The sequence below is a fragment of the Prunus persica genome, chromosome G8 (genome assembly GCF_000346465.2).
Source record: "Prunus persica cultivar Lovell chromosome G8, Prunus_persica_NCBIv2, whole genome shotgun sequence".
Lineage (NCBI taxonomy): Eukaryota > Viridiplantae > Streptophyta > Magnoliopsida > Rosales > Rosaceae > Prunus > Prunus persica.
The window spans coordinates 22,453,648-22,479,347 of record NC_034016.1 but is presented as its reverse complement, the minus strand read 5'-3'; the positions used below and the strand labels follow the sequence as shown (position 1 = coordinate 22,479,347).

The following is a 25,700-nucleotide window of genomic DNA, read 5'->3' as shown; positions in this document are numbered from 1 at the left end:
AGCCATAAGAATTTGTTCTTATCCCCTCTCGATCTTATCGTTTTTTATTTATTTTATAATTAAAATAGAGTTTTGGATTTATCTAAGACAAGAGGGCTCTTTTGCGATGGTCTAATAATAAAGCAAACAAATGGAATATGGATATAGATGGAAAGAATAGGGATGGGATTAAATTCCCCTTGCATGGAATTTCAACTTTCTGAAGGTTTAAGGCAAATCGGTCGGCACTAACTTGTGGGGACATTTGGAGCCTACCCGTTACCACCCATCCACCTGTCGCTAGATGACCGTTGGACAAGTTCATCTTTAGCGGCTAATCTAATCTAATGCCATCCACATGTGGAGCCTACCAGGTTTCAATTCAAAGGCGAAACAGGAATGCATCAAGCAAATTTCATGTTTCAATAACGAGATTGTTCCAATAAAACGTTGACCACACCACACCACACATGAATGATGAATGTTTAAATTTGAATGGAAATAGATAAAGAGTAGTTTATTTGCCTTTTCTATAAATAAACTATTTGCCTAATTGATACATGGATTTCAAAGGCTATGTTGTACCTAACCATTTTAAATGTACAACGTGTTATAAAAAAAAATATAGATTAGATGTTAAGTTTGACACATTTTTTGTTAAAATTTTCTGGATTAGGTATCAAGCAAAAGCTCATTTCAATTTTTTTTTACTTTGGTTGAGAGAAAGCTGATTTGTTTAAAATAGGTCATAAGTCATGCTTTATGTGGACCCAAGTTGTTTAGATGCTAATGGGTATTTTTGTGCTTCTATATTTCTATCCTTAATATTCCTTTCAAATTTGAGTATGTGCTAGTTGCTGATATTTTAATTGTTTTAAATTACAATTCTGTCATCTCCTTTTTATTTATTTTTTTTCTTCACATTTTCATATCGGTTCACTCTGTTATGCATTATCTTTTATATAATATATTTGTATATGTATGTGTGTGTATATGTATGTGCTTCTTTCACGTAAGACGAATGCATTGTTCTTTATGAGCTTTCAAATTGGATGCTAAGTTATACACGTCAAATTTATTTTAGGGTTTTGGAGGTTTATGAATACATACGACTTTGCCATGTAGTTACACTCCGAGTCTATCTTTTTTTTTAAATTTTTTTTTATATTAGCGATAATTTACTTTAAATTAATCTAAACTATGAAGAGGGGGATTCGAATTCGAGTGCAAAGTGGAGAGCACATCCACTCTAACCAACTTATTTAAGCCCATGTATGTGAGTCTTTCAATACATATGAATATTATGTATTGTTGTCACAGTTCTAAGGTATATAAATACAAATAATTCTCCATTTTGCGACCTAGATACAAGCCAACACACAAATTTGAGATGTAATAACTAAAAGTTAGTTGAGTGGCAGAGAGGTATAGTTCAATTGGTTGAGCTTTTTCATCTCCAATCATGTGAGCAGAGATTCGAAACCCCTAGATATCCAATGAATATAAGTTGGTTAAGTATTGTTTCCATTATTACATTGATAAAAAATGCCGTAACGTTGAATTTTAATAACATATATATGTATTTCTCTATAATTAAAAAATGCATATATATATATATGTATTAGTTCCTTATTTAACTTTTCAATTGGTGTCTAATATATAGACCTATATAGAAATATAAGTTCCAAACCCAATTTATTATGATCGGAAATAATACATGGACATGGAACTAGATTGTTCATGACTAAGGCACAGAATTTGGGTTGGGCCATATTCAGCTTATTATTAGGCGAATGAAGAGCTTTTATAGGCTAGCTGGACCTGGGATAGTCTGAGATTTACATCGAATGTGTGACATTGACAAGAACAACAACAATGTTAGTATGCATGCATCGTGCATGGTTGAGCTTGAGCTTGAGACTTGAGAATGGCAATGGCTTGGCTACCTTGTACAACTAAGCCCAATTATTTAAGATACTTTTAATCTAGCTTAATGCAAAAGTTCAAATAGCTTTCATTAAAAAATATAAATATAATCAAATATCTCTTGGGAAAGATTAGATATATATGGTCGTTCTGAGACCACTTGTTAGTGGATGAGGAGGTGATGCCAAGTTGCATAAGTAACAGCAACCGATTTGGACTACTAAAAGGACATGAAGCTGGCTATTAATTTGCCTTGTGCCTTGTGCCTTGTGGACGACAAAGATGACGCTTTCTGGGACCATGGCTTTGGAATTTAGATAGTAAGTATTGGATTTGGATTTGATGGAATCTAAATTATTTCATAAATATCGCCATGAAGGCGTAACCCCAGCGAGCGAGCATTGTAAAAGAGGCACTTGTTACTTATTAGTGATATATAGGTAGTAAACATCAAAACTTGACAAGGAAAGTGCAGTCAATTCAATTCCCAGAACTTGTTTTTACTGTTGTTAGTACAAGAAGATAGTATAGGCTCCTACTTCTTTAGGAGAAAGCTTTTCATGAAACGAGGATATCACTATTTTACTTTCTATTTCCGACACACATGACAACATTATTGGCCGGATCCGGAATAGCAAAATAGTGTTATCTCAACTTAGTTTTTCTCCTTTCTTCAAAGACCAAAATTACATATAAAAAATATCTTCTAGGCAACGCGTAGTCTGGCGGGATGTGAATTATTGGATGACCTTCTTACTTATGATTGTAACACGTCTGGTGGGCTGAAGATTCAAACTTAGCCACTCTGTCTGAACTTTCTAGAAGAATATTGAAGGATGACTGTATATGTCATTTCCTCGTTCCCTACTTCCAATTCCAACCTAATTAATCATTATTTAGAGTCTTTAACGAAAAGGGATCACCTGGTTAAAGCATTGGTTGGTTAATTAATTTGCGCGCATGTGCCAAACCTAGAGCAGCAGGAGGAGGAGTGGACAAGGAGCAGTTAGTTATTTTCATGTCAATAGTTTACTATATAATGTATGGATTTGGGGTCTGAGGTTTTAATTTAATTTAATTTATTCCCCTTTCAGAAACTAGAAACACTAATAATTCATGTAATCTATGTAGCTAATCCCACGGCACAAGTAACCCTACAGGCTGCAGGCTATATATACATAGATTATCATTCATTTGGGTTTGTGTGTATCAATATCTTGAGTGAGTGAGGCCCCAAACAAACGGAGCACTTTGGTTGATTATAGGCTTATAATTAAGTTGTAGCAATTAATGGAGGACGAGGGCGAACATATGAAGAACAGAGAGAACAAAATTGTGGTGGCAGTAGATGAGAGTGAAGAGAGCATGCATGCACTGTCCTGGTGTCTGGGAAACCTCTCTTCTTCTAAAAACACCAGCAACACTCTTGTTCTTCTCTATGTGAAACCACCGCCAGTCCATTCCACTTTCGATGCTGCAGGTAATTAATTGGCAACAAGCTTTTTAGATTTTATTTTGGCTTTGAACCATCACAGCAGATATGTGATGTGTGACGATCGTGTTTGTTAATGAACTAATTCGGAGATGGTGTACTTGATTTCACAGGATATATGTTTTCCAGCGATGTAGTTGCAACCATGGAAAAATACGGCACTGACATGGTCAATTCAGTGATGCAAAGAGCCGAAGCTGTCTACAGAAATTTCCACACCAATGTATATATTTATTTATTTATTTATTTTTGTTCCGGTAAAAGTGCAAGTGCTTGTGTTTAATTTGAAATTACTATTAGTATTACAAGTTGTAATTAAGTTGATGTGGTGATGCAGGCACATGTGCATATTGAGAGACTGGTAGGGAGGGGAGATCCAAAGGATGTGATATGTAATACGGTTGAGAAACTTAGAGCTGATACCTTGGTCATGGGAAGCCACGGTTATGGTTTCCTTAAGAGGTGAGCTGCTAGTACTGTCCGAATGCCGAATGCCGATATTGGAATGAATGAATCATATCATATCATATCCTCAACATCAATCATCATTCATATAATTCAATTGCAATGGGAATTTGCTTGATTATTATGATTTATGAATTATGTATCTGTAATTAATCCTTTGTCCATCTGCAGGACTCTTGTTGGAAGTGTAAGTGATTATTGTGCCAAACACGTAGAGTGTCCGGTGGTGATTGTGAAGCATCCTGCCAGTGCCTGACCAGTGACAACAAACAAATGATAATCAGCAGTTTCTGTTCTATTCTAATCTCAAATCAAATGAAGAGATGGCGTTGGAGAATCCTGATTCCTGGTCTGGTGACTGGTCTGCCTTGTGTAATTATAAAAATAAGATTTATGTTCTGCCTGTGTATACATATATCGATTGGTTACAATTAAGTTAATTACCTCTCATAGCCTGCCAAATTGCCAATGACAAGTTAAGCTCTGTCTCTGTGAATACTGAATATATATGATATGACATCATCTATCTATGAGCTATATATGATCAGATTCAATTCAAACTCTATGCCCTGCCCAGTACCCAATGCCCAGTGCCCAGTGCCCAGTGCCCAGTGCCCAGTAGATAGGAAGGCATGAAGCAAGGAAACAATATCAAAGTCCCAGACAGAAGATACACACACATTTAAATTTGAAGCTCCCATCCCCAGTAATACAGTATGTCCCAATAATATTGTGCATTCCCCTTGGGCTTGGCTGACTTGACTTCCACAAGACAAACCAATTCATGTATAATCAACTCTCAGTGAAGGACTATGATTGCCTTCCAGCTGCTAATTCTCAAATCACATCAAGCTCCCTCCACAACCACAGTTGTCCTATGAATCCGTTGATTAGATGATAGACAGATGAATGAATTATTGTTGGAAGAATGGCGCTACATGGAGTAAAAAAGTAGTACCAAAAATGTTTGTTTTCTTTGGGCTTAGCCTGCCGTTTCACCACCAAAAGAAAAAAAGAAACTAGTACCAAGTTCAGAGCGTCCCAAACAAATTCATGAAACAAGAAGCATTTTATTCATATATTATATAATGGAGGTGTCAAAAACCCAAACGGTGGAGAATTCCTACTGAAGAAAAGTGGTGAAGTGAAGCCTCAAGAATTCCTTGTTTGGTTCGCCGGAAGAGGGTGGAAAGAGGGATGAACCCTCTTCTTAAGTTACGAGTTCGCAACAAGCAAACGGCGTCGTAAGTTGCCATCAACAAGCAAAACTAAAGAGAACGTGTTAAAAAGAGTTACAGCAAGCAACACACATTTTAATATTGTAATTAATTATTTTGACGAGAGTCCGAGACTTAAGTTACCAGTTACCACAAACTTTACCAGAAAATTGCGTGCGCTGCTGTCTGCGTCTCTCTCTCCCTCTCTCTCATAATTCGCTTGTAATTTGGATACTTACTACTTTATTATATTCCTATATTTGAGTTAGGGATCGTACACTCATGAACTCTCATCGGATGCCTTGAACGGCAGGATCCGATAAGGCTTCGATTGTCGTTGATCCGAGCTCGACCCGATCCATTTGGTTCCGATCCGCGTGAGAATTAATTGATTGAGCAGCACCGGCCAGCCTCTGACTCTCTGAGCATGTTTCTGTTCGACTGGTTCTACGGTGTGCTGGCCTCCCTGGGTCTCTGGCAGAAAGAGGCCAAGATCTTGTTCCTTGGCCTCGATAATGCCGGCAAGACCACCTTGCTTCACATGTTGAAAGACGAGGTTCCTTCCTTGGCCCCCTTTTCTCCTTTAAATTCTCATTTTATGCTTTAATTTTCCTATTTCGGATTAGATTATTTCTTGTAAATAGAATTGCCTTGGAAAAAGAATTGAGCAGCTAGATTTACAATTACAAGATCTATAGTTTCTCTTCTCCCCAAAAACAGTACCAAATACACAGCACAAAAATTATACATCACTTAATCACAGCCGCCCGCACAAGCAATACATCAACAACAAAGAGCGCAGGCAGCTCACAACAAGATTCAAATTTATGCCCAAAACTAGAGCAATCAGTCAAATATTAGATTATCCACGGTGGTATTTTCATTTCATGTGTGCTGCTAGTTGCTAGTGTAGTGATTCGTTCGAATATAAATATTAGATTGTTAGCAAATGAATTGCTCTTCTTCTGTGTGGTAAGTTCACAATTTGAGTTTTGTTGGGTGTACTGGTTTCCAGAGACTGGTACAGCATCAGCCTACGCAGTATCCAACATCAGAGGAGTTGAGCATTGGGAAAATCAAGTTCAAGGCCTTTGATTTGGGAGGTCATCAGATTGCTCGCAGGGTCTGGAGAGATTACTATGCAAAGGTTAGATATATTGTTTCTCAATTGTCATGTCTCTGCAGCGTTATTTTGCAATGTCTCTCTCTTGTGTCAACTTAAACCTGCTTGCAATAGGTAGGTCTTTTTTACTGGTCAGAAATCTGGTGAAGAAAGCTTCGTCCTTGTCATCATTCAGAATTTCATAGTTTAATCCATGTTGGTACTGGGTTCTTTCTCGTCCTGGTTCAGCCTTCAACTTCTCTGCTCGCTTGGTACAACCAATTTATGCATTTTTCTTTAACTGATTGAAGCCTCGTATATTTTGCATGGACACAAGTGTTTGTGTTGCATCTTTAATGCTCTGCATCTCAGTTGTAGAACCTTGTACCTCTGGTCTGTGATAGATGTTTTAAGTTTGAAATTACTTTGCCCCTTTTATGTTGTGATTGGACTTTCATCAGCTAGGAAAGGGTTCCAACATGGGTTATACATACATGGTTTGCTTTTTACAGGTAGATGCTGTGGTGTACCTTGTGGATGCCTATGACAAGGAGCGGTTTGCTGAATCAAAAAAGGAACTTGATGCACTCCTTTCTGATGAAGCTCTTGCCAATGTCCCATTTCTAATTTTAGGGAACAAGATTGACATACCATATGCTGCCTCAGAGGAGGAGTTGCGACACCACCTTGGGCTGACCAACTTCACCACTGGCAAGGGCAAGGTAAACCTAACAGACTCAAATGTCCGTCCATTAGAAGTATTTATGTGCAGCATTGTACGAAAAATGGGGTATGGTGATGGTTTCAAATGGCTCTCTCAATACATCAAGTAGGAGTATGGTCGACAACATGTACTACAGCCCCTTGAACTACCACAACCTGTGGCACCTTACCTCAAAATTTTATTCAGTCTTGTTTTATTTAGGCCCTTAAATTGGATCTTTTATTGTCTTCGGATTTGTGTGGAAGGAAATATCAATGCCACGCCTTGTAAAAAATTTATTTGTGGCCTCAATCCTTCTCTTGCATATTTCTATTGTTTTGGAGCAAGGAAGTAGTAGTGCTTGTCATTACTTTGTCTGGAATGACTTGTTTCATCTTCTAATTGTAGGAAGTGTTTAAGAGATAAGCATTCGTGCAGATATGTTTATAAAAATTCATTACTGATCGCTGCCTAGAAGAATTTATTAGCTGGTCTGGTCGTCAATGTCAATCAGAAAAGAAACGAAAGATACTCACCATTGCTTGGCATTTTCTTGGTAATTGCTCAACTTTTTTGCAAAGATCACAACTTATAAGAGTAATCTGAAAGTTTCTAATAATTACAATTAGGAAAAGGAACCTTCTTTTGAACTTGAGCTCGATCTTTCATTACGATTTAGGCTTCGGTCATCGCAGTTATGTTAATAATTTAAAGAAATTTAGTTAACAACTTAACCTAGTTATGGTTGAACCGTTCCTTGATCTCTGGGTTCTACTAAATAAATTATGTGGCCTCTGGGTACAAGAATTGGCAGACGTGAGCTGGGTGGGTACCTCGCACATTTGTGGCTGCAGATTTAATAAAACCCAGCAGAGTCTTGAAGCAAGCTTTAGCAATGTATTATATATGCCCTTGTCTCTCCATGAAAAGCTGGTCAAATATTAGGACTAAACCCACCCCAGACCCAACGACCCCATCCAATTGTATTGGTTAGTTAAGTGTTTGTATATATTAATTACCAAGTCCGCTATGCATCCGTCACCAAGATGGAGCTGGTTAACCAACATGTCCTACAAAGCCTTAAGCTCCCAGTCCCACTCCTAGCTAGCAGCTTCAAGGCTAGACACATATACCTTGCTACTAATGATATATAAAACGCCACAAAACAGAAGATTTTCTTCAACTGATCATCAAAAAATCCTATGCACCTCTTGTTCTCTCTCTCTCTCTCTCTCTCTCTCTCTCTCTCTCTCTCTCTCTCTCTCTCTCTGTGCCTTCTAAGAGTAGTTTGAATTAGTTTCAGTAGTCATCTTTTGAGCTTGACCCTTTAATTATAATTATAATTCATGGGTAATTCCATCTCGCACAAGCAATTACATGCCAGCGCCACCGGAAAAGTGATATTGTCGAATGGGTCGGTGCATCAGTTCAACAAGCCCCTAACAGTTGCTGAGCTCATGCTAGAGCACCCACAACAAGTGGTTGTCGAATTCGGAGCGGCTGTCTCCGAAAAAAGGCCAACCCCATTGCCTGCGGATATGAAGCTAGACAAGAAAAAAATTTACTTAATGCTGCCAATGAAGCGAGGGAAACCAGTCTCTTTGTCATCCCAAGAGATTCACGGTGCTGTTTTAAGTGCAAATTTGGTTTTGCGATCAAGGTCACTATTGTCATCTTCAAGGTTTTTACCTTTCTTTGCTAGGATATGCCCAGCAGGCCATCCTGGACAAGCTTGTGCTCTGCCAAACAAGGAATCTTGTGCGGAGAGGACGTCGAATTCGAAGTACATGCCACAGTTTGATCTGCCGGAAGATTTGGACGCGAGACCAGAATATTTGAGTAGGCAGTTTTCAGGCAAGGGGACTTGGAAACCAAATTTGGATACCATTAAGGAGAAGAAGGTTGACAAGAAGAAATCTCATTGGTTATTTTGAACTAATAAGAAAGATCCATTTTAGTGATGAAGTGCCAAGTTTGTAGTATTTCGATTTCGACTATGCTGCATCTGCATCTGCATGGCAGGCCTTGTGAGACAATGGGCAAGGAAATTAATTAAGAATGTTGTTGGAACTAAGCATATATATATACAGTCCCCTTCTATTGAGGGATCCCTCAAATAATTTTATTTGAGGGACGCCCCTTAGGGTACCCTACAATTTTTTTCCCAATGATCCAAACCATCTATTTTTTAGGTCTTTATTCATAGATCATCCTTACAAAAAATTAGACAAATCGGAAACCATTTCGACATCCAATTGTGTCTTACAAAATCAATGAATACGATGCTTCAAGAAAATGCTAAAATTTCAATAGCTTAATTGAGTGGTCAAATAATATCGGATTCAAGTGATTTTTTGTTGAGATGATCTTTGAATGAGTATGTACAAAATAGACGGTTTGGATTAGTGAAATACAATCCGGAGTGGGGCCTACAAGGGGTGTCCCTCAAATAAGCTTATTTGAGGGATCCCTCAATGGAAGCTCTCTCTATATATATATATATATATATAAAAGATGAATTGTATGTGATTTATAATTAATTAGAGCTAAATGTAAGAGACAATGGCTGTATGAGATTGTGTAATCTGTTCGACTAGAGTTGTTTTGTGTGTCATTTATGAGAGTATTTTGATGAAGGTCTTGCAGCTATTAATATTTCATCACAGCACAGCACAGCAGGAGGGGGAGGAGTTTTGAAAACAGAGATAGAGCTGACCCTCACATAATAATTAATCTATTTCTTTTCTTCTTTTTATTCAACTAACTTTTCCCAATTTTCCTGTTACTTCCACGGTTGATTAACCTCACCCACCCAACTAATTTGTTTGTTTCTGTTCAGAGCTCTAATCACACAATTCATAATTAGGTACACACACACACACACACTCACTACATCTTAATTTAATCAACAACCATGATTACTATTGCCTATGGGTCATCAGTGCAAATTAAGTTAACTAACAACTAGTCTGCCATTATCTTTCTCTTTCTCAACCCGGCCCCCCTCCTATTAATTATTTCTTAACTTTCTCTCCCGCTTTCTGTTGGACCTCAATTTGAAATTCCAGCTTAGTAGTTAATCACAAACAACTTCGGCCTCCGTACGTACGTTGACCAAGTGAAACCTGATCTCAAGCAGCGCTCATGACACCATAACAACAACAACTTTGTTCAATCATATATATATATATATACACAAGGTTAAGGTTTACATAGCGTTACAAGAAAACAAAAACACTTGGAGCCTAAGCTAATAATAAACAAGCAAATTAAGCGGGTGACACAAGGTAAAGAAAACATTAATTCCTGCCTGCCTGCACTGCAATTTACATCTGCATATCAACTCATATCATAAACATTTATATTCAACTATTCAGGAAGGAACATGGTTCCTTGGCTACTCTACTGTATGTACTGTGCTAGCTAGCTAGTGCGGGTTCAAATAAAAAAACTAGTGGCCGATCGATATCAGAGCGGAAAATCCCTGTATATATACTGTTATTTGGGGTGGTGCACCACCACGCACGGTGCATGATCATGATTTTAATGTCACTCTATTCTATCATTTATTGTTATGGAAAATGAATATGAAATTGATAATATATGCCTAAATAAAAAATAAAAAAACTGTCTGGACTCTGAGAAAGATAGAAGTGGGAAAAGTGCTTGAAATTAGAGGACAAACTGAGATCTGGTCCAGTGTTGGGCATCTTCCCAAGAAAACCCCAAGACAGAAGCTTTTCAATACATACATCCATATTATAAAGACTAGACACAAGACAAGTTGCTGTCTTCCTTTTCCCCATGCCACCATGACCCAACAACTATATCTACAAAATGCCTGCACCAACAGAATATAAAAAGTCCAGTACGCCCATACAATGTTAGCCGAATTCTGCTTTCTTCTTTTTGCTTTAGAAAAACAAAAACAATGCATTCTTTTTCTTCTTGTTTTAATGTTAACAGTAGAGTGCTTTCTTTTTGTATTTGTTTTATTTGGTGAGAGTATTTAATTTAAGAAATTCCTTTTTATTAATTGCTTTGTTCTTGCTGATGCAATGCAATCATGAATCATACATAGAAAAGTAACCTCCCTTGGAAGCAAAGCCCCCTGCTTGATATTATCATTTCCATTCGTAAGGGCTTTTCTTGGTTTACTTGCCATACTATGATTATGATATGATGATGAGAAAGTCTTCAAATTACCAGTACTTTGAAGACTTTATTTTTATTTTTATTTTTAAGCAAGATTTTCTCTCCCTTGTTATATCATCTGTCATCCCATCCCATGCTTGAGAAGCAAGATAGAATTGAAGAAATATTATTATGCCAGTGGTTGTGGAACAGTACTGCTATAGTCTGGTGTGTAGAAAATTAATCGAAAATTAATCTACAAGATACATTTAAGCAATTAGATTAACTAACTTCACCCGTTACTCTTACAATTTCTCTATGCATGGGACCCCAGCCGACATCTCTTGGAAAGTGGACGACCAATGGTTATCCATTTTTATGAGCTAATGTACGTCTGCCATGAGTGCATATCGGATGGCCTACATAAACCTACTCTTCTGATCTTCTCAATTTATTTATTTGACTTACTTGCAAGTTACAATGGCAGCTGGTAAATTCAATTATGAATTTTGCTCTCATAAGTTATCAACTGGCCACCAACTTATGTGATATGATATTATTCCCCACCGCCCGCGCGCCCACACACACACACTGCTTTTCTCTAAGCATTATGAGTATATAACATCATTCATGAACATCCATCCAATATTCCATACCACCATACTTGCGTGCACTGCTGTACCACGCGTATGGCTATATATACTACATGACTTTTGCCTCCAGTCCCAGTCCCAGTCCCAGTCCCAGTCCCAGATGAGAGCACAATTTTACACTAGCTAGAAGAATGGCTGCAGCTTCAATATCCCTCATCTGCCTTTTCCTGGTTTTGGGTGTTTTCCAGCAAAGTTGCCAAGGCAGCGACTCATTCGCTTGCAACCCAAAAGACGCAAGGACCAAGGACTTGCCATTTTGCCGTGTGACATTGCCCATACAAGATAGAGTGAGGGACCTTCTTGCAAGGTTGACATTGCAAGAGAAGGTTAAGCTGCTGGTGAATGCTGCTCTGCCCGTCCCACGCCTTGGGATCAAAGGCTATGAATGGTGGTCCGAGGCACTTCATGGCGTCTCAAATGTCGGCCCCGGAACCAAGTTTGGTGGGGACTTCCCTGGGGCCACTAGCTTCCCTCAAGTCATCACAACCGCTGCGTCCTTCAATGCATCTTTGTGGGAAGCCATCGGACGGGTGAGAGATTTTTTTTCTTTTTGCTTTCCTCTTTCAATTACTTTTAAAATTTCCTAGATTCGTCCTCCTAGCTATAAATTTAAGGCTTCATTACTATAATTGAAGTTGGCTTTTTTGGGGGGTTCTAAGAATTTTTTTAATTAGTATGCCGGTTATGTTGTCACGTGAGCTTGATATTTATGAACTTAAGTTATTTATTATATTATTAAATAAATACACGTATTATAATATAAACAAATTAATAATATTATATATAGTGGCTTGCACAAAGGTATTTGGTATATATGCAAAATGCATTGGTTGGTTATTAAAACGTTATAAAGAATTCAAAAGTGACATCCCTCATAAAACAAAGAAATATACACTTTAATTAGAGAATATTGTTCCGCTTCCCATAATGAAATATTGGAAAGTTACTTTAATTAAGATTAGGTTGATAAACAAGTAGAAATTAAGTTGTAAATACATGATGATTATCCTTATCTTGCTTTATATCTACTCTCAAACTTTTTACTTTAAATGAATGAATTGGATATTATTGGAGGTTGAGATATGGATATAGAACAAGTGGGCCAACTAAACAAATGTTGGTACACTGCTTTTATAGTTTATAATTCCCTTTTTCGATGGGTAGCCCATCCCATGCTTGCTGCAGTACAAGTTACATGCCCCCCCCTCTCTCTCTCTCTCTCTCTCTCTCTCTCTCTCTCTCTCTCTCTCTCCAGTGCGTGTGAGTGTGAGTGTGAGTGTGAGTGGGAGTGGGAGGGAGGGTAGCTAGCAAGTTGCTGGTGGTACTCTCAATCTCAAGCTCAACTCAATGAATTTGGCTCATGAGTAATATTCCAGTGACAAATTGTAGACATGCATTTGCTAAGTATACTAATTAATGTGTGTGCATGAATATAATATTATTAACATTTGGACGGTGGTGGTGGTGGTGGTGGTGCAGGTAGTGTCAGACGAAGCAAGAGCCATGTACAACGGGGGTGTTGCTGGGCTTACGTTTTGGAGCCCAAATGTGAACATACTGAGAGACCCTAGGTGGGGCCGTGGACAGGAAACTCCCGGTGAAGACCCTCTAGTAGTGGGTAGATACGCTGCCAGCTACGTGAGGGGGTTACAGGGCAATGACGGTAACCGCTTGAAGGTGGCTGCTTGTTGTAAGCACTTCACGGCTTACGACCTCGATAACTGGAACGGAGTTGATCGCTTTCACTTTAACGCTAGGGTAATTGAAATTCCGTCCCTCAATTAACATCATACGTAATTAATTCCACTTTTTTCACCTAATTTTCTTATTAAAAAGAAAAGAATAATTAACATGGCATCATGGCATGGGTGGGTGTAACCGTGTAGGTTAGCAAGCAGGACATGGAGGAGACATTCGATGTGCCATTTAAGATGTGCGTCAAGGAGGGAAAGGTGGCGAGTGTCATGTGTTCATACAACCAAGTGAATGGTGTCCCCACCTGCGCCGACCCTAATCTCCTCAAGAAAACTGTACGCGCTCAATGGCGCCTTGATGGGTAATTTTTTTTTGTTTTGTTTGTTTTTTTTTGGTAACACACACATACACACATACAACAATACAACTTGTTAATCAACGGATAACTTGTTGTTTTCATGCAGCTATATTGTGTCTGATTGCGACTCAGTGGGTGTATTCTATGATAGCCAACACTATACGTCAACACCTGAAGAAGCCGCTGCTGATGCCATTAAAGCAGGTGAATTAAACTTGACTAGATTAATATTGGATGGTTATCTGATCTCCTAAGTAAAACTAACTAATTGGATATGTATGCAGGTTTGGATTTAGACTGTGGCCCATTCCTGGGTGTGCACTCAGAGGAAGCAGTTAAAAAAGGGTTGTTGAAGGAGGTTGATATCAACAATGCATTGGTGAATACAGTGACAGTCCAAATGAGACTGGGGATGTTTGATGATAATGCAGCTGGGTCGTCGTCGTCCTATGCCAGATTGGGCCCCAAAGACGTATGCAGCCCAGCTCATCAGGACCTCGCCCTTGAAGCTGCCACGCAAGGCATTGTCCTTCTCAAGAACCACGGGCCCTCGCTGCCTTTGTCCACCCGCCGTCACCGCACTCTCGCTGTCATTGGCCCCAATTCTGATGCTACTCTCACTATGATTGGCAACTACGCCGGTAGGTAACTAGTAATTAAGCACAAATTTACTATTTATTTAAATACATATATATATATATAAGTAAACATTTAAAATATAATAAAACAAATATTTAATCATGTTTCAAGGTGTGGCATGCGGATACACTACACCCCTACAAGGACTAGGGAAATATGCAAGTAGCACCCTTCACCAGCCGGGCTGTGCGGATGTAGCGTGCGCCAACGATACGCTATTCGGCGCAGCCATTGATGCTGCCCGTCAAGCAGATGCCACTGTTTTGGTGATGGGGCTTGACCAGTCCATTGAGGCTGAATTCAGAGACCGAGTTGGATTGCTTTTACCTGGACGACAGCAAGACCTTGTATCTAAAGTTGCTGCGGCTTCTAAAGGCCCAACCGTTTTGGTGTTGATGTCCGGTGGCCCAATTGACGTGTCTTTTGCTAACAATGACCCACGCATCGGTGGCATCTTATGGGCTGGCTACCCTGGCCAAGCTGGGGGAACAGCCATTGCCCGCGTCCTTTTCGGAACCACAAACCCAGGAGGAAAGCTGCCTATGACCTGGTACCCACAGGAGTATCTTAGGAATTTGGCAATGACAGCCATGGAGATGAGGTCAAGCCCTTCAAAAGGATACCCTGGAAGAACCTACAGATTCTACAAAGGCCCAGTGGTGTACCCGTTTGGTCACGGATTGAGCTACACAAAATTTGTTCAAACCATACCCAATAATGTACCCACTGTCACTGTGGTTTCCATCGCTCTTGATGGTCGCCACCACACAACATCCCTAAACAAAACAACAACAACCACCATTAACGATTCTTCTTCTTATGGCAAGGCAATCCGAGTGACGCATGCAAAATGCAGCAAACTTTCCGTTGGTCTTGATGTGGACGTGAGAAATGTGGGCAACCGAGATGGTTCTCACACTTTGCTAGTGTTGTCTAGCCCACCACGACAAGGCGGCTGGGCTCCTCCTCACAAGCAACTGGTTGCGTTTGAGAAAGTGTATGTCCCCGCCAACACTCAACGCCGAGTCCGAATCAACATTCATGTGTGCAAGCACCTTAGCGTTGTGGACGGGTCTGGAATTCGAAGAATTCCAATGGGACGACACAAACTTCATATTGGTGACCTCATGCACTCTGTCTCCCTCCAGCCTGCTACACTGTGAACTGCTTGTGTGACTGGGGCTTGGCCTCAAGTCATCACATATATATATATATATATATATATATATCCTAATTCATTTCCACCACCATTTTCATACTCTTTTTTTGAGTAAAGGATGGATACACCTTCGTTAAGGTCGACCTTTTCCAGCTTAACAGCAGCAGCAGGAGGAGGAGGAAATAGGGGTACCCCAATCCTTTAATTGTTTCAGATTTTGATTTTTCTTCTTTTCTTTTATTTTCTTTTGGTTGCTTAGAAATCTTGATATATATTTCAAGTTGATTGAGCATTGAATTGATTGATGCAAATGTACGTAAATTGGAAATTAATTCATACCTACAATTCTACTTTTCGTAGTATTATAAATATATATATGTCTAATAAATTCCAATCTACATGAGAAATATGGAAGAGAAGTATGCGAACTTCAGCTATGAATGAAGAATTTGAAATTTCAAAGACGGTTTGAAAAAGTTTAATTTATTTATTAGACAGCCTCAGCCACATGAGAAATCACTATTAATCATATAAAAGACTCTTTTTTCGCGTTTCATCTAAATTCTCACTTGAGCTGTGAGGGTTTGCTGCACCATGCACATGCTTAAGGTTGACGCAGAAAATTAATATAAAATTAAGATTTGATGGTATAATCTTAGGCAAATCCTGCCTGCGCTGCGGACAATCTTATGTTACATGTGCTGATCTGATGTGCATCATCATCATCAGCAGCAGCAGCAGCATCACAGATGAGGATATATGATGATGACTGAGGCTGCAAATTGCATATGCAAACCCCAGGAAAGAAGCCACGACAAAAAACAAAAAACTACAACAGTATGGCTCCGATTTTGACATTTATCAGCAGAATATGAGTGAGAGTGACCTAGGCTATCCATTGCCCAAGCAAGTATATATGACTCCTTCTTACATCATCCTGCATCATTTCTTTTTCTTTTTTTATGTGGTGAAGAATCAATTGATAAAGTCTCAGTAAGCTAATTATAACAAAAGAGTCATCAGTGAGCTAATTAATTATGATTAACATTTCTTCTTTGGCTTCCAAAATGGTGATGTGACCATTTAGTTTGTTTTGTAATTTGTAAATAATTTTCTTCAAGCGCAAGGAGTAGCACTAACTACCCGAAAAGAATTTTTGTTCTCTTTTCCAAAGGCTGAGGGGCAGTGTGGTGGACCGTGGGTGGGCTCGAAATAAATTCCAAACACAACTCTTGTATATGATATGAGCCCTCTCTGATTCCCATGACTCACCAAAGGCTCCATACCTATACTTTGCACATGTTGTGCCCAATTATTGGGCGAACCTTTCATTCTTGGATCAGATTCAGCTTTAAATCAGCTCTCAATCTAATCTGGGAGCTAATCAGCTACTGTCACGACCAGGGCAAACCATTCAAATTTGAAACTAAGACACTGTCCAAGGTTATATATTTATTTAATTTCGTCATATAATTCATGTTAAAATCTTCCTTAGCTTCACCAAGTAGTAATTAATATATGTATATACATGAGGGAGAAATTTTAAAAATGCCCACTAACTTCAAAGTCGTGTTCGTTGTATTTATGATATGGCACATGGTTCGTAATTTATCAGGCAATTTTGTGACAATACGCGCGGTTCATTGTGATAATATTTTTTCCACTCTACAGGTTGAGGCTATTGCAACTAGACTGAGTGAAGTGATGGCAGTGGAAAGGGGTTACATCAATATGTTGTATTTTTAGAGTGATTCTCTCCAAAATGTTCTCTTCTCTTCTCTTCTCAATTATTTTATCAAATTGAGAGTTTTTTCTTTTGCTATTTTAAGTTGGGATTTGGTTTGGCTCACCCATTCCCTACTATAAAAATTTCCATCCAGCCTTTCGTGTAAGACCCAAAATTAGGGTTGTTGCAACGTCAACTGATGTATATGCCACTAAAAGTTAGTCATATGTACGTGATTGAAACTAACGAAAAATTGTGACAAAATTGAAGATTGGGGGAATATTGTATAACATGAAAGTTTAGGGGGCTCAAAACTTTCTCGAAATTGGGGTGAATTCATGGTTGTGACGTGACTTGACATATATACCCTTAAAAGTTTGTGATGTGTGTTGTATGTATAACTAGAAAAAGGGCTAGGCCCCAAGGCGAACTAGTAGTGGCCATTGGTGTGTATATAATGGAAAAGAAAACTTGTTACAGTATTGATCATCGAATAGACATTGACATGAATTGTAAGTTTAGCTTGGGAAATGATTTAGAAAATAAATGCTTCATGAAGAATCATATGATTAGCAATTCTTTATTGTGGAATCCTATGCTTCTCTTGGGAAAAAAAAAATTTCGTTTGACCGCCATAGTTTTAATTTTTTTTAGTAAGTGTTAGGTGCTTGATAATTGTAAAATAACTGAGTCTGAAAACAATCAGTATAATATTGAAAAAGAAACAATTATTGTATATGTTTTGGATAATCTATTATGTATTCTTCTAGCTATTTGTCAAATTTTAATTGATATGTCATTTCTGACGTATGTATATGACATTGTAAACCCTAAATAATTTAACGAATTTGAATTGATGAATGATACTTTAGAATATTAAAAACACATTTAATTTTGTGAGTAGTCGTTACTTAAATTACTTTAAGGATGTGAGATTCGTCAACTGTTGTTTAATTAAAGAGTACAAGCGTGGTTTATCGACAATTGTCATAATTAATTTTGATTTTAAGTAAAAAAGGATGTGAGTTTAGAGATGGATGTGTCCTATATAATATTGGAAGGTTGGGTTGCAGACTTGCAGAGGCAGTGATAATAATATATCAGCAACCCAACTTTTGAGCAAAGCAACAGGGGGGGAGAGAGAGAGAGAGAGAGAGAGAGAGAGAGAGAGCCAACCCAACCCAACCCAATTAGGCTGGCGTTGTTGGCCATTTCACACTTAAGTTAAGCTAATAAACCAAGGCAAGGCAACTGGTGTGAATATGGGTTCATAAAGCTGCACGTCTTTGCACATGGGACACCTTCCCCACGTGAAATTTCATCCACAAGCCCACGTGCGCCCCTCAGACCTGGGCTTGAGCTTCTGCATGCACAGCACACTTAGGAAAAAAGACTTTTATTAAATGAAATTAATTAGGGGATGGATTATTCTAAATGCCGTCGAAATGAGCAAGGTGCAGAGTGGAATTACTTTAATTATAATAACTAGTGTTTTTTGAAAGGAGAAGAGAATATTTAGGAGTTGACAACACATATTGCCCCCTTGGACGCAAACATGTCTTTGAGAATGGTTAACCACAATTTTGCAATTTGCAAAGTTGCATTGCATGAACAATCATGATGCTGTTTGTTTCTTTGTTTCTTTGTTTCTTTGTTTTAAACACTAACAGCCACCCTGGCATCTAATGCAATATTAAATTAATAATATTGTGGGAATTAATATCTCTAACCGGAATTTAAACATCAAAATGGAATTATTAGCCGAATATCCAATCAGCTTTCATTGCGTTAATTATTGATGGGAATGTTTGAACCCGTACGTCAGATAACAAGTTAATTACGAATGCAAAAATGTCTATATATATATATATATATATAGCTTCATGCAAAACCTAAACAAAGGGTTCGACTTGAACACGAACACCAGATCCAGATGATAAAATAGCCTACATTGACCTAGCCAAAATGAAAATACACAAGACAGACGGACACTGAGACACCTCACTTGTTCATAGCTATTAGCTTGCTTCATTCATATTGTGTAATTGTATTAATGATTTCTACCTATAAAATGGGCCGTCTTCGTCTCAAATAAGTTTTACAACCTGGATTTCTTAGCTGTACAAAGACAAGAGTTGCAGCCGTCTCTATCTATCTGTGTTGTGCTTGTGTGGAAGAAACCAAACCCTTCGCATGAGTCCAAATGGTCCCCAACCTATGGGAGCGAGCTTAGCTTAATTATTCTAGTATGTCATTATCCCAGCCCATTACAGGACATGATAGTATTTGATCATCCCCCAACCCCCCATTAATTCTTCCATCATGGAGATACCCAATTTTAAAGTACCTAGTTTAACTGGGATCGTATATATTGAATTGTTTTCAGACAGAATATTGTAACCAAATAATGGTGCATCCAAGTCTTATGAGGTGGAGGACGCTTTCATTTTCCACGCAGGAAGCTGTTAGGCATTACCATTATTGTTGCTGTTCGTACAATACCATAATTAGAAGATCTAGTAAGAAATTGGAAGCGTTCTCTTTTATAATCTTGAGCATATTGATTTATTGTTTGGCAACTGTTCTAGGCTTCATAAATTTTTCTGTCTACAAGTTGGGAATCATATGTGCAATTTTAATCGTACTGATATGCTACTTACAACAGAACAAATAATCATGCATTGTCATGCAATAATATATATAAATATATATATTGAAAATGAAAGAATAAGTATGAACTTCACCCAACTATTCACACGTTAAAATCATAACATATAGTTCATTTTCCAATTTACCCTTTAAAAATTATGTATCAAATTGGTCATCCCAACATATGTAACAAATAAATGAAGAGCTCATTATGAGGATCTTAATTATTACACAAAATCTCAATTTATTTGATATACATAAATGATTAAACGATCTTCAATTTGATTATTTTCTTTGTAGAGATAATATATACAAACAATAATTTTGATGTTATCAATTTATATACTATAGTAAAGGAGATTCTCCAATAAGTATTTTATGTGAATGATTGGTTACATACATCATAGTTGATAGTCTCTTAAATGCAATCCAACGCCGAGATTATGTAACTAATCTTTAACATAAAATACTTATTGAAGAATGTCCATGTATAGTAATTAAACTTACAAAGGAATTGTGGCTGATCTGGGATACAACATAAGGAAATAACACGTGGATACAGGCTAGGTTCACATGATGACGTGGCCAATAGCAGAACACGAGATTGTAGGAGGAGGAGGAGGAGGAGGAGGAGGAGGAAGAGGGTTGTTTCTGGTATGGAAAGAATGAATGAGGGTGCTTTGTTTGTTGTGGGTGTGGTGGGGGCAGAGGAAAGGGAAAGGGAAAGGGAAAGGGAAAGGGTAAGTTAGAGAGGGCTTTAAGACAAACCCATCTGGCAATCTATCCATATTCATGTGCATTCCATTCATTAATCAATGTGGATGGATTGTGATTGTGGTTGTGGTTGAGATTGTGGGTGAAAAAAAAAATTATATATATATATATATATATATATACAAAAATAAAAGCAAAGCAAGCAAAAACCCCAAAAGGAAAAGCATGATTCCTGTGGCTTACAAGGGAAGAGTCACTTTCTACTTTCTCCCACTTTCTCCCACTATAAAAATAAATAAATGTGCTTATGATCCAATCCAATCCAATATTACTAATTCCTCCCTCTTCATTTTATCTATTCACTATTATATTACCTATCCTCAATCATCCCATCCAAAGTCCAAACAAGGGAAAGATTAATCATAATAATTTGAATAAAATAAAAGTTGCTATTTGTATAAATTTTCCATAAAAAACTTGTTAGTAAATGAATTGAGCGTTTGAAATAGCATTTTGTTTTGCTAATTATAAGCATCTTACACTCTGGCCTAAAAAAGAAAGCATCTTACGCATATCACACTATCCCACACATGTAACATATTTGGTAGCATTCCTTGAATAATTTAACCAATTATAAAGCGTGACTGTTAGAGATTAACGTTGCAATTGGAATTAACAAATTAAGAGACGAATAAATTGTTTGAAATCTCCAACCATGTATAAACACGTACACCAAATTACTTTTTAGTTTTATCTGCCAGATTAAATTAATAGATAAGCTGGCTTCTCTTAACCACCTTCTAGCTAATCAATTAATCAAATACTCAACGTCGCCGTGCCACGTCATCAAACCAAATAAATGGAGTACTGTGTTCATTATATTTTATTTTAAAATTTATTAAAATTGAATTAGATTACCATTAAATCCTTATGTTTAGAGATACTCGCCTAATTTCCTTAAACTTATCCTTATTTTGAAGAGTACTGCATGTTTATTTCCTCGATAAAATTCTATCACTTTATCTGAAAAAAAATAAAAATAAGTATAGTGATCATTTACTTAATTATTTTAGGTTATGGAGGCAAATTTGGTGGCGTTTAATCTTTTGCGCAGTAGTTGAACCCAAGGAAGGACCCGTGATGGTTCACCGGGTATATCCAGTCATAATGATGCACTCACCGGCTGCAGCCCAGTGGGTTAATGTTGAATGTTGATGAGATGAGAATTTAATTAGTTTTTTTGTAATTTTGGTCATAGGCTCTCATAGTAGGTTTAGCCAGAGACTTGAGAGAGAATCTAATACTGTGCTGTGCAGTGTAGTGGCTGGTGCCAGCTATTAAGTTGAAGGATCAAGGCTTTCCTTTCCTTTACTTGTTTCTCTATGAGATAATGAGAGTGTGTGTATGAGGTCAAAGCTGGCATTTTCTCTTTCTCTTATTTTTTATTTTTTAGTTTTATTTTAAGAGCCTTGTTCTTCTCTCCACCTCCTTCCCATATTTACTCCTCAAAATTTCCTGCAGATTCTAAATCCTCCTCCATTCTATTTCTGTATCCTTCTCTTTATCTTTTTATTTTTCTTCTTCTTCTTACATATATAACTAGATATTTCTCCTCTCCCTTGTCTAATTAGAGCAGGAGAAGAGAAAAGAATTGTGTATCATTGTTTGAAGGGGATACACAGAGAGAGAGGGGGAGGGTTGATGGTGAATGGTGAATGGTGAAGTCCCTTACAAGATATTAACAAGAGGAACAAGAAGAAGAAGAAGAAGAAGAATGACTGCTACTTCTCCTTGTCTGTCTTCCAATGAGAAGAAGCACTGGTGGCTTAGCAGTAGAAAGGTATGCTCTTTGACTCCTCTTTGGTCTTTGATCTTCAATTTCTTAGTTCATTGTTGCTGCAATCAAGGTGCCAATGCCATTTGTCACCATCAGGCATCAATGTCATATTCTTCTCAAATTAATCCAAATAAAAGGGGATTCATTTCTAATTTTTTGGATCCAATATTAAGTAGAGAGAGCTAATGAATGATGTTAATGTTGTTTGTTTGGTTGATAATAATATCCATCCAGATTGTGGAAAAGTATATGAGAGATGCCAGAAGCCTGATTGCGACTCATGAACAGAGCGAGATCGCTTCGGCTGTGGGGCTCCTGGACGCGGCTCTGGCCATCTCGCCTCGCCTGGAACAAGCCCTTGAACTCAAAGCCAGGTCTCTGCTCTATCTCAGGCGCTTCAAGGACGTGGCTGATATGCTTCAGGATTACATTCCCAGCCTCAAAATGGCATCCGATGACTCTGCCTCAGACTCTTCCTCTCAGCCGCTTTCCAGGGAGCGAGTCAAGCTTCTCTCATCTAACACCAACTCCTCCTCTGCCTCGCCGGATCGGGATCCTTCCTTCAAGTGTTTCTCTGTCTCCGACTTGAAAAAGAAGGTCATGGCAGGCCTATGTAAAAATTGCGAAAAGGAAGGGCAATGGAGGTAATTTTTAATTCATCCTCTCTTTCTCATCGTCTGTCTCCATTCCATTGGTTTTGCAAATTTGCTTTGCGTGTTGTGTTGCCTTTGCCTGGCCTCCTTTTTAAATTGTTTTCTGGGTTCAGCTTTTTATATTCACTATACGTTTCAGTAGAGTAGTAAATGCACTGCCAGCCATAAAAATTAAATGCTATTTTCTGTACCTCTTCTTCTCCACCACTACTTGTTTCGCCTTTTCTCAAAAGAGCAACAATTCCCTACAATATAGTACATTGTTTCAAAATTTTGGTACATGTTTGTGTTGTTATTTGTTTTGCAATTGTTTTGTTAAAACTTTGTGGAAAGAGGGGATAGGGACTTGGGGCAACAACACTGAAATCCAGTTGTGTTCCAGAAATTTGACTTCCAAATTTGCAGGGCCAGCTAACCATTTTTGAAAATTATAAATAATCCAATTGACATTCACATTTGAATCCTTTTCACACCATTTAGAAGCTGTTTTTCCCCAATATGCCATGTGCCCCCTTATATATATATATATATATATGCGGTGTGTGCGCCCCTTAGCCTTTTCGTCGTCTAGTCTTGTAAATTTTGAATAATCTTTTCCTTCACCATTTCTTCTTTCTATTTTTTATTCAAATAATAATTAGAGAAATATAATAAACTTTGCAAATTGAGTTGATTGAGTGCGATGTACTTGATGGACACAGGTACTTGGTTCTCGGCCAGGCGTGTTGCCACCTGGGCCTAATGGAGGATGCCATGGCTCTCCTCCAGACCGGAAAACGACTTGCCACCGCCGCATTCCGCCGCGAAAGCATATGCTGGTCCGACGACAGCTTCTCCCTGTCCAATTTCCATCTATCAGACGACATCATCTCGTCCGCCAACGCGCCCGCCACTCCGCCTCGGATCCTAACCGAGTCGGAAACCGTGACCCACCTCCTCAGCCACATAAAGCTCCTCCTTCGCCGCCGTACCGCCGCAATTGCTGCCCTAGACGCCGGCCTTTACTCCGAGGCCATCCGCCACTTCACTAAAATCGTCGACGGCCGCCGTGGGGCCCCACAGGGATTCCTGGCGGAGTGCTACATGCAGCGCGCCTCGGCTTACCGGTCGGCGGGTCGGATCGCGGAGGCCATCGCGGACTGTAATCGGACTTTGGCTCTTGAGCCGAGTTGCATACAAGCGCTGGACACGAGAGCGTCACTTCTTGAGACGATCAGGTGTTTGCCTGATTGCTTACATGACCTGGAGCACTTGAAGCTTTTGTACAATGCCATCTTGAGGGATCGGAAGCTTGCGGGACCGACCTGGAAGCGACACAACGTGAGGTACAGGGAGATTCCCGGGAAGCTGTGTGTGCTGACGACGAAGATACAGCAACTGAAACAGAGGGTGGCTTCTGGGGAAACAGGGAATGTGGATTACTATGCTTTGATTGGGCTGCGGCGTGGCTGTTCGAGGTCCGAGTTAGAGAGGGCGCATTTGCTGCTGTGTTTAAGGCACAAGCCCGATAAGGCCACCATTTTCATTGACCGTTGTGAGCTGGCGGATGATCGGGATGTTGATTCAATTAGAGATAAAGCGAAGATGTCAGCTCTGTTGCTTTACAGATTGCTGCAGAAGGGTTATTCGAGCGTGATGACAACCATCATGGAAGAGGAGGCTGCTGAGAAACAGAGAAAGAAGCTGCTGCTGCACTTGGAGCAGCTCAGCAGCAGCGGCATGCAACTGCAAGTAACTCAAACCCAAGAGTCTTTTATTGAATCCTCTCTTCCTCCTCTAGTTGTTCCAATTCTAGTAATAGGAATAATAATCATAGTATCAACAATAATATCATCAATAATCATAGTATGCATTCGTCGTCATCGGAAGCTAAAGCAGCAGCGGCGTCGTTCCAAGGGGTGTTTTGCCGAGACATTGCGGTGGTTGGGAATTTGCTGTCGCAGGTTGGGTTTAACCGCCCAATTACAGTTAAGTATGAGGCATTGAGCTGCTGATAGACGACGATAGTCACTCATCCATGCAAGACTTTTGGACTTGAAAAATTCCAACTTTACCGGCGGGCTGGAGAATCTTGCTTCATTTGGTTTTCTCTGTAGTGTGTACAAAAAAAAGATAATATCGAGACTTGCCGGGAATTTTGTCACTCTTTTCCATTTTCCATGTTCTATTGTTACTGCTGCTGCTACTAGTACTACATGTACAAAATTTCAGTATCCCATTTCCCACGTTTGAATTTTCAGTTTAGCCCCTTTTTTTTTTTTTTTTTTTTTCAACTTCATTTCAATTAAAAATTTCCTGTTCACTTTTTTTTTTGGGTTGTTGGGGTCTGGTTTTATGAGAGAGGGTGGAGGGAGGAGGCCACAATTTTTTCTTTACGGTTTAGGGAGAGAGTGAGAGAAACAGGATAGAATGTGTCTAAAATATCGACAATTTCGGAAATATAGGTAGTCCAAAAGTATGGAAAATTTGAGAAAATATTAGGATATTATTGATATCGATAAAAATTGAATAAAAACTGCATAAATTGTAAGAAAAACTTGAAAAAATTTCTTGCAATTTTGGAGGATGTTTATTTAGTCAATTATCTAATACTTTATCA

The 25,700-nt window shown here is 38.6% G+C and overlaps 5 protein-coding genes across 6 annotated transcripts; all 5 read left to right on the top strand.

The window, feature by feature from the left end:
• Window positions 2,860-4,357, top strand: LOC18768573 (universal stress protein A-like protein). The gene is made up of 4 exons (XM_007200316.2): window positions 2,860-3,385; window positions 3,511-3,620; window positions 3,735-3,859; window positions 4,034-4,357. Exons 1-4 carry the CDS (start codon window positions 3,196-3,198, stop codon window positions 4,116-4,118), a joined length of 510 nt encoding a protein of 169 aa, XP_007200378.1. The 5' UTR covers window positions 2,860-3,195; the 3' UTR covers window positions 4,119-4,357.
• On the top strand, window positions 4,503-7,344 carry LOC18767031 (GTP-binding protein SAR1A). The gene is made up of 3 exons (XM_007200502.2): window positions 4,503-5,635; window positions 6,095-6,226; window positions 6,694-7,344. The coding sequence occupies exons 1-3, from the start codon at window positions 5,507-5,509 to the stop codon at window positions 7,012-7,014; spliced, it is 582 nt and encodes a 193-aa protein (XP_007200564.1). The 5' UTR covers window positions 4,503-5,506; the 3' UTR covers window positions 7,015-7,344.
• On the top strand, window positions 7,582-8,961 carry LOC18768625. The gene has a single exon (XM_007199253.2). It carries the CDS (start codon window positions 8,231-8,233, stop codon window positions 8,816-8,818), a length of 588 nt encoding a protein of 195 aa, XP_007199315.1. The 5' UTR covers window positions 7,582-8,230; the 3' UTR covers window positions 8,819-8,961.
• On the top strand, window positions 11,642-15,885 carry LOC18766338 (probable beta-D-xylosidase 2). The gene is made up of 6 exons (XM_007200559.2): window positions 11,642-12,201; window positions 13,151-13,429; window positions 13,558-13,727; window positions 13,831-13,928; window positions 14,009-14,365; window positions 14,475-15,885. Exons 1-6 carry the CDS (start codon window positions 11,803-11,805, stop codon window positions 15,524-15,526), a joined length of 2,355 nt encoding a protein of 784 aa, XP_007200621.1. The 5' UTR covers window positions 11,642-11,802; the 3' UTR covers window positions 15,527-15,885.
• LOC18768637 lies at window positions 21,804-25,371 on the top strand. Of its 2 annotated transcripts, XM_020570879.1 has the most exons (4): window positions 21,804-22,451; window positions 22,683-23,092; window positions 23,803-24,849; window positions 24,882-25,095. In XM_020570879.1, exons 1-4 carry the CDS (start codon window positions 22,320-22,322, stop codon window positions 25,093-25,095), a joined length of 1,803 nt encoding a protein of 600 aa, XP_020426468.1. In that variant the 5' UTR covers window positions 21,804-22,319. The 2 variants fall into 2 exon arrangements, with proteins under 2 accessions (XP_020426468.1, XP_020426467.1); XM_020570878.1 differs by having other exon boundaries at window positions 21,811-22,451; window positions 23,803-25,371.

Excerpts from the sequence above, each read along its gene's own strand:
- LOC18766338 (XM_007200559.2), top strand. The coding sequence starts at position 11,803 with ATGGCTGCAGCTTCAATATCCCTCATCTGCCTTTTCCTGGTTTTGGGT. Across the intron at positions 13,430-13,557 it reads GCTTTCACTTTAACGCTAGG|GTTAGCAAGCAGGACATGGA; the intron begins GTAATTGAAATT and ends GTAACCGTGTAG. Across the intron at positions 14,366-14,474 it reads TATGATTGGCAACTACGCCG|GTGTGGCATGCGGATACACT; the intron begins GTAGGTAACTAG and ends TCATGTTTCAAG.
- LOC18767031 (XM_007200502.2), top strand. The coding sequence starts at position 5,507 with ATGTTTCTGTTCGACTGGTTCTACGGTGTGCTGGCCTCCCTGGGTCTC. Across the intron at positions 5,636-6,094 it reads TTCACATGTTGAAAGACGAG|AGACTGGTACAGCATCAGCC; the intron begins GTTCCTTCCTTG and ends ACTGGTTTCCAG. Across the intron at positions 6,227-6,693 it reads GGAGAGATTACTATGCAAAG|GTAGATGCTGTGGTGTACCT; the intron begins GTTAGATATATT and ends TGCTTTTTACAG.
- LOC18768637 (XM_020570878.1), top strand. The coding sequence starts at position 22,320 with ATGGTGAATGGTGAAGTCCCTTACAAGATATTAACAAGAGGAACAAGA. Across the intron at positions 22,452-22,682 it reads GGTGGCTTAGCAGTAGAAAG|ATTGTGGAAAAGTATATGAG; the intron begins GTATGCTCTTTG and ends ATATCCATCCAG. Across the intron at positions 23,093-23,802 it reads GAAAAGGAAGGGCAATGGAG|GTACTTGGTTCTCGGCCAGG; the intron begins GTAATTTTTAAT and ends TGATGGACACAG.
- LOC18768573 (XM_007200316.2), top strand. The coding sequence starts at position 3,196 with ATGGAGGACGAGGGCGAACATATGAAGAACAGAGAGAACAAAATTGTG. Across the intron at positions 3,386-3,510 it reads TTCCACTTTCGATGCTGCAG|GATATATGTTTTCCAGCGAT; the intron begins GTAATTAATTGG and ends TTGATTTCACAG. Across the intron at positions 3,860-4,033 it reads GGTTATGGTTTCCTTAAGAG|GACTCTTGTTGGAAGTGTAA; the intron begins GTGAGCTGCTAG and ends GTCCATCTGCAG.
- LOC18768625 (XM_007199253.2), top strand. The coding sequence starts at position 8,231 with ATGGGTAATTCCATCTCGCACAAGCAATTACATGCCAGCGCCACCGGA.